General features: G+C 54.4%; 1 protein-coding gene across 2 annotated transcripts in view; it reads left to right on the forward strand.

Moving 5' to 3' along the window:
- Positions 1–7399, forward strand: part of RBCK1 (RANBP2-type and C3HC4-type zinc finger containing 1) — a 19506-nt gene extending 12107 nt beyond the window's left edge. The window contains exons 7-12 of one of the 2 annotated variants that reach the window (XM_007446884.1): positions 208–368; positions 1431–1542; positions 4248–4427; positions 5094–5192; positions 5534–5677; positions 6690–7399. In XM_007446884.1, coding sequence (XP_007446946.1) covers positions 208–368; positions 1431–1542; positions 4248–4427; positions 5094–5192; positions 5534–5677; positions 6690–6770 — 777 coding nt within the window. In that variant the 3' untranslated portion in view covers positions 6771–7399. The remainder of the gene's footprint in view (positions 1–207; positions 369–1430; positions 1543–4247; positions 4428–5093; positions 5193–5533; positions 5678–6689) is intronic. The other variant, XM_007446885.1, reaches the window with a different exon arrangement.
- The last annotated feature ends 2875 nt before the right edge of the window (positions 7400–10274 follow it).

A 10274-nucleotide genomic window follows, 5' to 3' on the forward strand; every position in this document is an offset into this window, starting at 1 on the left:
TGTTTCCCCGCCTCCCGCCCCGCCCCGCTCCCGGCCCCTCCCTTCCCAGCATCGCCTGCGCCTAGTCCCACCCCCACCGCAGGATTCTGCTCCGCACCCCCACCCTCCCCGCCCCGCCAGGTTTCACCCATCACCTGGTCCTGCGCCCTCCTGGCCCGCCCCTGAGACCCTGACACGCCCCGCGGCCCCACCCCCCCGTGTGCCCAGCGGAAGCAGCAGCAGCAGGAGGGGAACTACCTACAGCACGTGCAACTGGATCAGCGGAGCCTGGTGCTGAACACCGAGCCTACCGAGTGTCCCGTGTGCTACTCGGTGCTGGCGCCCGGCGAGGCCGTGGTGCTGCGTGAGTGTCTGCACACCTTCTGCAGGTGCGGCCCTGACCCCACCCCCAGCGATGTAGTTCCTCACGGCTGCGCAGTACCCATGGCTGAAAGGGGGTGGGGCGCAGTGCTCTTACATCTCTGGACGCCCACAGAAACCTGCGAGGTAGGCACTCTCTCCCCTTTTTGCAGAGAAGGAATGTGAGGTACAGAGAGGCCAGCAACTTGCTCGAGGCCACACAGCTCAGGCATTCTGTCGCCAGAGCATGCGACCTTCCACACAACCGCCAGGCCCATGTAAGGCCTGGGTTCTGGCCTGGCAGCCCGTGCCAACCCGGCCCTGACCCTCGCTGGTGGACAGTCTGCCCTCTGAGGCTCCACACCTGGCCCTGGGCTGTGGAGAACGTGTCCTTCACAGCACACATTTGATGAGCTGCCCTGGGTGCCAGGGACTGGGCTAGGCCTGGGGATCCAGGAGTGAACAAAAAAGCTCATTTTCAGCCTCCTGAAGCTTACATTCCTGTGGGCAGGCCGATGTTAATCAAATAATCACTGATATAATTGTAAATTGTGCCAAATGCTAAGTACCAGTGGATTATGATAAAAGTAACAGAGGCCCTGCCCTATGAGAGGTCTGGGAAGCCCCTAGGGAAGCTGCACTTGAGCAGACCAGGGGGTCCAAAGGGGGTATGTGCCTGGCCTGCCTGTGGCAGCAAGGGGTCAGTGTAGCTGGAGCAGAGGGATGGAGGGGGTTAGGGGATGGGGACAGAGAGGTATTAGGGAGGGTGAGTCACTGGGGCTCTCAGGTTTGCTCTGGGTGGGATGGGATGGGAGGCTGTGGGGAGAGGGACATGGTAGACCCAGGGAGCCCAGTGAGGAGGCTCCTGCAGTCCTGCAGGTGAGGTGATGGGACCTGGGCCGGAGTGATAAGGGTGGCAGTGGGGGGACAGAAGTGATGGGTTGGTGGGAGCGATCGGAAGGGAGGTATTGAGGAGAAGCCCGCCTGGGGTCAGGCCTCACCATGTGAGGGCTGGAGTCCTGGGGGCTGGAGTCCTGGGGGATGGGGTTCAGATGACCCCTAACCTCCCCACCTATTCATACCTCTCCCAGGGAGTGTCTACAGGGCACCATCCGCAACAGCCAGGAGGCCGAGGTTGCCTGCCCCTTCATTGACAACACCTATTCATGCTCGGGCAAGCTGCTGGAGAGGGAGATCCGGGCGGTAAGGCCTGGGGGAGGAAGAGGCACACCCCCTGTCCCAGGGAACTGGGCCCTGAGCTGGCAGGTGGGAACTGGTTTGAGAGTCCCAGTCTCAGGCACCAGTCATTTATCAAGAGCCTTTTCTGTGTGGGATGCTGGAAGCCCAAGGGGTAGGCAGGACAGGAACTAGGGGAAATACCTAGTAAAGAAAACACCCTTATGAAGAAGAGACAGCAGAGCAGTTAGCAGGGGGGAATTCTGGGGCCAGATGGCCTGGTGACCTCAGGTCAGATATGCAGCCTCTCTGTGCTTCGGTTTTCTCTTCTTGGTTGGGGTCAGAGACTTAGTTTCTATTTCAAGGGTTGTGAAGGTTATAGTGGAAGACGTGTAAAGAATTTGGAGTAGTGCTTGATACGTGGTATCAGTTAGCCCTTGTATCAGTTTGCTTCTGCTGTGTAACAGATTACTCCAGACTCAAAACAACCACCATTTATTTAGCTTATGAATCTGCAAGTTAGCAATTTGGGTTGGGCTTAGCTGGATGATTCATCTGGTCCAGGTTGGGCCTGGCAGAGCTCAACTGGGCTTAGCTGGCAGGTCCACTGTCATGGACTGGTGTGATGGTCTTATCTGTGATGGCTGGGATGACAGGGCCTCTTTCCACTTTGGTCTCATCCATCCCAGGCTGGCCAGGGCCTGCTCATGTGCTGGTGTCTCAAGGATCCAAGAGCAGCCAGTGCAGGAGCGCTTTCCAAGGCTGCTCACTTGCTCCTGTCCCTTTGGCCAAAGCAGGTCACATGCTTAAGCCCAGAGTTCGTGTGGGAGGGAACCACCCAAGGGTGTGGAGTTGGGGAGACATGAACAAATAGGGGCCACTCCTCCAGCAACCTTTCACAGGGCTGTATGTGTCTGCATGTGTGTGTTTTCTATTATTATTAATGTTATTATTATCGAGTTATGCCCCTGACTGCTGGTCATCTTGAACAAGTGCTCTCCCTTCTTTGCGTCTCCATTTACCCATCTGTAAAGTGGACTGTTGGACTTGATCATTGGTTTTTAAACTGCTGGGGAATGGCCTTCCCAGAATTGGGCATCTTGGAATTCCCAGGCCAGCATGGAGGCAGGGCCAAAGGTGGCTGAGGTCCAAATGAGAGACCCCCACCACCGCATATACAAGACCCCGTTTCTCTACATCACTTCTGCCTATTTCTTACGATGCTGCTTCTCAGAACCCCCTAAACTTTACCGAGTATTTCCTGGCACCTAAGGGGTTCTGCCTCAGGGGAAAAAGGGCAGACAGAAGGGGTGGGCCTTTGGGAACTCCCAGCCTTTACACTAAGAGAAGCCCCATTTTTAACTGTTGTTTGTGGGGCACCTGAGAAGGGCAGCTCTGGCTTCCTTACTCTTGCCTGGAGAGGCCCCAAGACATAGATCATTCCATATATCCTGGCACCCACAGTCGCTGCCCAGAGGCTTTCCCTATAAAACCCACCTCTTCCAAGGGGCATTGTGATGGGGCCAGAGTTCATGCCAAGGAGCTGCAGGGCTCATGCTTCCCTGGAGCCCCTGGACGTTGACCGAAGCCTCAGAGAATAGTCAAGTGTGGCAGAGAAAGAGGAAGGGGCAGGGATCAGCAGAGTAATGCAGTGGAGGTTGTTTTACAAAAAACATGCCTAAACCACAAGAACTAGAACAGAAATCAAAGAGAAAAATCACCCACCGACTCTGCCATCCCAGAAAATCTCTGATTGCATTTTCTCCTGTTTCCTTTGGTGTCTCTGGGTAGACATGTTTTTTTTTTTCTTTTTAAATTAACTATTGAGGTATACCTTGCACACAATAAAATTCGTCCGTTGTAAGCATGCAGTTAGATGAGTTTTGACAAATGTAACTCTTAAGACTACCACTCAGTCAAGATATAGAACATAGGCGTGATTTTTACCTCATTGTAACCAGGGTAGGGACAACAGCTTTTGCTATTTTGCTACAAAACCTTTCTAAAGATTATTATAAATCTCTGTGGCATACATCCTGTTCAGTTCTCCTCTCTTAATAATTAATATCAATAATTTTTGATATTAATTATTATTAATAATTCCTTCCAGTTTGTAAGGAATGCTTCAAGGAACATTTTGCTTATGGTGTCTCTTCCTTCTTACATATTATTTTCTTAGGATACACTTGTAGAAGTAGAATAAGTCTCAGGGGGTCAGGAAAGCTTGGGGCGGTTGAAACCTTATTGCCGCACGGCTTTCTCAGAGTGCTGTGTACCAGGAGGCTGGTTTAACCACATCTTCCTGGAATTGCTTGTTATTGTTTTTGTCCACTTTTCCCCCTTTTTAAAAGATTGTGGTAAAATATATATGACATTTACCATTTAACCATTTTTTAAGTATACAGTTCTGTGGCATTAGGTGTAGCCACATTGCTGTGCAATCATCCATCCCCAGAACTTTTAACCTACTTTTTTTTTCCTTTTTTTTTTTTTTTTTTTTTGCTGAGCCATTCGGCTTGCAGGATCAAACCCATGCCCCCTGCAGTGGAAGCACAGAGTCCTAACCACCGGACTGCCAGGGAATTCCCTTGACCCACTTTTTGAATGGAGTTTTTAACACTGCTGTGTTGGACTTTATGGGTTGGGGGCTTCCTGAGGGATATTTGGTGGCCAGGAGGGCACATTGTCAGGTGTTCTGAACCCAGAGCACCAAGGTTGTGGTCTGCTGGCAGCTCCTGAGCCCCGAGGATTACCAGCGATTTCTGGAGCTGGGCATCTCCATTGCGGAAAACCGCAGTGCCTTCAGCTACCACTGCAAGACCCCGGACTGCAAAGGATGGTGCTTCTTTGAGGATGACGTCAACGAGTTCACCTGCCCTGTGTGTTTCCACATCAACTGCCTGCTTTGCAAGGTGGGGACAGGGACCCACACTGCCCAGTCACTCTGGTCCTGTCAGGAGCTCAATGCCATTCTGAGTTTGTTCTCCTAGGAAGGGAGCTGGGATACTGACCTGGTTGCAATGACTTAGAGCTGTGTATCAGTGGCCAGGCTTGGCTTGGGCCCTGATCTGAGCCTAAGCCTTAGACTGAGCCCTGAATCCGGACTGAGCCTCTGGATAATCCTCGCCCCAGACTGAGCCCCGATCCTGGCCTCTGATGAACCCCGATCCGTCACAGACCAACCCGTGTCAACTCCTGTCCTGAACTGAGCCCTGCCTGACCCTCACCTCAGGCCATCCCTGCCCTCATCCTCTGAACAAGTGACCACAACAGAGACTGGTCTTGGGCGAGTAGGCAGGGCTGAGCCTGCAAGCTCACTCTCAGAGCATTAGGCCTACAGCCAGGGCAGAACACAGCCTGCGACGAGGGGCTGCTGCGGTTTAGGGATTTCTGTGCCTGCCTGGGACTTAAAATAAATAGGTATATATGATGATTATCACCTCCCTGGCCTCAGGGTGTGTGTGGTTTACAAAGGAAGGCTCTGTCACTGACACCATGTAGAAGCATTAAGTGCTTATGTGGACGCCTGCTCTGGCCCTCACCTCTCTAACTCCCTCGAGCCCCTCATCCTGCTGCAGGCCATCCACGAGCAGATGAACTGCAAGGAGTACCAGGACGACCTGGCCCTGCGGGCTCAGAACGACGTGGCTGCCCGGCAGACGACAGAGATGCTGAGGGTGAGGCTGGGTCAAGGCTGAGGGCCGGGGATTTGAGTTTTGGGGAGGGATGGGGACTTCTCTGAAAGGACTGTGGTTCATCCAGCCCTGGAGGCTTGAGCTCCTGTTGGCATCACTCCCATCCAGAGATGGGACTCAGGAGAAGTGGCGCGCAGCGGGGAGTGTCCAGGTGGAGAGAGGAGACTGCAGACGCATGGGAGAGGAGGCTGCATGCAGCTGGGCCTGGGTGGAGCAGCATGGGAGAGTGATTCTGCGACTCCGGGTTGGCCGGTTTCTCTCTGCAGTGGGGCCGGGGCCGGGGAGCGGGGCTGGGCCTAAGGTCAGCACCTGCTCTGCTGCAGACCATGCTGCAGCAGGGCGAGGCCATGCACTGCCCACAGTGCCGGATCGTGGTGCAGAAGAAGGACGGCTGTGACTGGATCCGCTGCACTGTCTGCCACACCGAGATCTGCTGGGTCACCAAGGGTCCTCGCTGGGGCCCCGGGGTGAGTCCCCAGGGAGCAGAGGGCTCAGGGGTGCTGTGGGAGAGTGCCTGAGAGTAGAGATTGGACAGGTCAGCCCATGGGCCAGTTCTAACCCCACTGCCTGCATTTGTGTAGCTCGTGAACTAAGAACGTTTTTTACATCTTTTAAAGTGGTTGAACATATCAAAAGAAGAATATTTGATGACATGTAAAAATTATATGAAAGCCGAATTTTAGTGTCCATAAGTAAAGTTTTATGGGAGCCCCGCTCATTCGTTTGCATACTGTCTGTAGCTGCTTTTGCACTACAAAGGCAGAGACAGACTGGCCGGCAAAAACTCAGGGAACTGTCTTGCCCTTTACAGAAATGTTTGCCCAGCCCTGCCCTAGAGGACAGCGGCCAAGGGTGCGGGTGGGAGTCAGAGGTAGAGGGGTGGGTCCCTGGCTCTGGCACACATTGACCATTTGGATAGGCTGTTACTCCCTTCTCTGAGTCACAGTTTCTTCGTCTGTGAAGTGGAGATGATAGCTGGGCCTCAGGTTTATTGTCAGAATCAAATGAAAAAATGCAAGAGCAGTGCTTAGTGCGGTGCGTCTGTCACATGGTGAGCACGCGCATGGTGGCTCATGGTGGCTGTCGTTGGGAGGAGCGTTCCTGGTATTGGGGCTCGGTGTTATCCGTACAGGCAGACAGTGAGACAGGTGGAGGCGGAAGGAGCACAGTCTCATGCCACCAGTGTGCTGACCCACCCCGAATATGTAAAAATCCATCAAGTCCTCTCTGGCTCCAGGTCTAGGGGTGGGCAGCCAGACCGCAGAATTGAGGCTGCTACGGGAGCCCAGAAAGGCCTTAACGGCTGCCTCCATCTGGTGGCTGGGGCTGAGAGGGTCATCTTAGCAGGGGGGTGTGCCCGACCCAAGGCCCAGGGTGGGAGTCTGTGCTTTGGGGGTGAGATGGAGTGCATGGCGGAGGGGGAGGGGCCCACTGTCTTCACTGTCCTGACCTTTTCTCCTCTCCCCGCTCATCCTCTAGGGCCCGGGAGACACCAGCGGGGGCTGCCGCTGCCGGGTGAATGGGTCTCCTTGCCACCCCAGCTGTCAGAACTGCCACTGAGCTGAGGATGGCCTGGTCCCCATGCTGACCCAGCCCCACATCTGCAAGCTGCTGTGGGACAGGGCTGGTGCTTTGGCTCTGATTTCTGGCCTGGGAGATGCCTTTGCGCTTGGCTGAGACAGGGGCCCTGAAGAGGCCAAGGCCCCTGAGCTGTGTGGATGGACTTGTTTGCTGTGGGCATTGCAGAGGCCCTGCCTGAGCTGGCCATTGTCCGTGGCTGTATCTGCCCCAGTGCCTTTGCCCTTCCCCTGGGGCTTGCCAGCCAGACCTCTCATCTCTCTGTGGCTCCCATCTCTGCCTAACCCAGCTTTGAACACAGCCCTGGCCGGACGCCTTGCTGGATGGAGCCTCTGAGAGCCCCGTGTGAGTCCACACTTCCCTCATCCACCTCCCTCGTCTGCAGGACGCTGAGCACTCACAGCCTCCCACCTCCCCTGTCGGCTTTCTGGGGGTGACTTTCCTCTGGCTTTGCTGTTGGAGGCCAGGCCTGGGGCTTCTTAGAATTGCTGCTAATTCTGCTCAGAGCCAAGAGGGAGACCTGGCAGTTTCTAAAGACAGCCCAGCCGGCCCAGCTTCCGTATCTCCCTCTTTGCCGCCTGTGTAAACTAATTAAAATGGTTTTCCAGGAAGGGATGAGTGTGATGTCGTGAGAGGGAGCAAAAGGGTCATGGGCTGTGACTCTACACGGAGATAGGCAGGATCCCAAGCTCTCTGGGAATTGCAGCCAAAAGTTGAGGTGTTGGCCCCTGTCGGTGTAGAACGAAGGTGCGGCTGAGCACTGGGATACTTGCACTGGACTGAGCACCCCTGCGCCCACTTGAGGGGCAGGATGCTCTGGGTCAGCGTTGGCCTGGACAGGCAGCTTGCAGTGTTGAGAGTCCACAAGGTGGGGTCTGCAGGTCAGTGTGGGCTTCAGGGGGAGGGAGGGAGGGGCCGAGGCAGCAGCTACAGGCTGGCAGGAAATTCTTGCTGCAAACTTCTGACCTCTCAGTGGGCATCCAGTGTTGGAGAAGAGAGATATTTCAGGAAGAGGTGAACCTGCAGTTGCGGGTGAGATTGTGATCCTAATTTTTAACATCTCAGACAAGATGGCACAGTATTGGTCCAGTGCTGTTTACTATGCCCACTCTGCTGGTCAGAGATTAATAAAACACAGTTATGGGCATCCATTTCTGTTTTTACCTCATTCTCTGACCCCTCCAGCACCCCTCCCACCCCCCACTTTGAAGGCCAGCACACTGAGCCGGGATGTGGATCATCATTACAACAGGCGGAGGGCGTCTCTGGACTCAAGGTGTGGACTCCAGGTTCCAGGAGTTGGGGCATGTCATTGGGGTGGGGTGGAAAGGGCTTATTCTAGACCCTGGAAAGGCATTGCCACCCTGTCGTTGGCTGCCAAGGCTCAAAAGCGTTGACCCCAGGCTCTGTGAGCAGAGAGGTGAGAGAACGAGAGTGCCTTCCTGCTCTGCATTGGCTGATGAGGGGCACCCCCGCCCCGGGAGCAAGAAAGTCAGGCAGAGCCACTGACCGGAGGAAACGGCAAGCTGAGAAGAGCTGCCAGAGCTGTGCTGCAGGAGAGCGCAGGGCCCAGGTCAGGGCTAACCGCTTGCTCTCACCGGCTCCTCCCTCCTCCCTCCTGCCAGGGCCTGTCTTGGCGAACCTTAGGGGCCTGTAGGGGAAGAAAGCAGACCATTCTTTTGGTGCACAGGTATAAACCAGCAAGCCACAGTATTGTTTTAGAAATTTGAATTGGTTGCGAGTGTTTTTAAATTGGAGATGCTACATTAAAGTCTAGATGCCCAAGTTCTCTTGCAAAAGTCGAAGCTTGGTAATCCTGGCTTCTCATTTCCACATGGCAGGTCCAGAGTCATGTGATGTTCCAGATCCAGTTCACCACAGTCCTCGTCACCCCCAGCTCTCCTCACACGGCCTTTCCTGTGCCCTTGCACCATTCTTTCTCCAATGAGTACTAAGAAGTGTTAATGAAACATTTCTTTACCCATGGCTGTATCAACTGAGACTGGCAGAGGGGGGGACCACATGGGCTGCGTGCGTCTTTCACTTGGCCCACTCCATCTACACCAAGGTGGGCATCGAGTTTATGTCTGCTGCAGCCAAATGGGGAGTGAGGAGGGCAAATGGAGGGGCGCAGGGCTGTCCCGGGGTTCTAACCTTCAGCGCCATACTTCACATGCCAGTGGGTGAAGGATCTAAGACGGGCAGGCTCACAAGTGCTCCCTACTGCAGGGTCAAGTGGAGGTGCCTCCCCCTCCCAAGGGGTCACCCCAAACTGGGCCCCAGCACCAACTCTCCAGGGCGGACTTGAAACCAAACCCCACAGGCTCTGGACTCAGACCATCTACCTGAGGAAGCAGCTGGAGGTCCCAAATGTGCTTGTGTGACAATCTTTTTCTCCAGGGATGGGGAAGGCAAGGGGAAGCACATTGCTCAGATAAAGAGCAGCTGCTAATGTGGGCAGGAAGTGGTGGATGGGCCCCACAGCCCGTGCCAGAGTAACATGTGTCTTCTAGTGTCCGGGGCTGCCATGAAAGCCACTCACTTAAAAAGCAGGAAGCTGGAGGCAAGCCCACAGCCTTGCCAGCTCACAAAAGCTGCTTGGCAGGGCTTCCCTGGTGGCGCAGTGGTTGAGAGTCTGCCTGCCGATGCAGGGGACACGGGTTCATGCCCCGGTCCGGGAAGATCCCACATGCCGCAGAGCGGCTGGGCCCGTGAGCCATGGCCACTGAGCCTTTGCGTCAGGAGCCTGTGCCCCCGCAACGGGAGAGGCCGCAACAGTGAGGCCCACGTACCGCAAAAAAAAAAAAAATGCTGCTTGGCAAATTCCAACCAAATGTAAGTCTGTAGAAAAGACAACTAGCAAGTAAAGGGCCTTTGTGAGGAAAAGGCAGCAGGGAGTCACCAGCAGCTAAAGGAAGAAAGCAAGCCAGGCTGAGCCTCAGGCCCCATCATCTTTTAGTTGGATTTGGCAAAAGCCTCTGGCCTATTCTTCCTTTCAGTCACCACTTAATCCGGGGGTGAGCTCCCCGGGCCCAAGTGCAGGGCTGGCTTAAGGCATTTATTGATCCATTAATGTTCACTGAAATGGAATCAAAACACTTGCACAACTTCAGTTTGTAAAGCATTTTCACAAACATCAGTTCATTAAACCGTCCGTGTGGGATGGGACTATCCCTACTTTACTGTCATTGACAGTGAGTTCTAGAGATGTAGTGACTTGAGGAAGCTCACATAACCAGGAAGGAACACACCTGCCATCATGCCACCAGGAACTCTCTCCAAAGCCAGTTTTGGTCATGGCCCATCCTCATCCCCCAAATTGCCTACAGAGAGTCCCAACTCCCTTCCACAGAGCTCAAAGCTCTCCCTGGCCTGAGCCCCAAGTACCCTTCCATTGCCATTGCCCACTCCATCTTTCTACAAAACACCCACACTTGTTATTCAGCTTTTTTTTTTTTTTTTTTTTTTTTGTGGTCCGTGGGCCTC

This window comes from Lipotes vexillifer, unplaced genomic scaffold (assembly GCF_000442215.2).
Source record: "Lipotes vexillifer unplaced genomic scaffold, Lipotes_vexillifer_v1.1 scaffold75, whole genome shotgun sequence".
Taxonomy (NCBI): domain Eukaryota; kingdom Metazoa; phylum Chordata; class Mammalia; order Artiodactyla; family Lipotidae; genus Lipotes; species Lipotes vexillifer.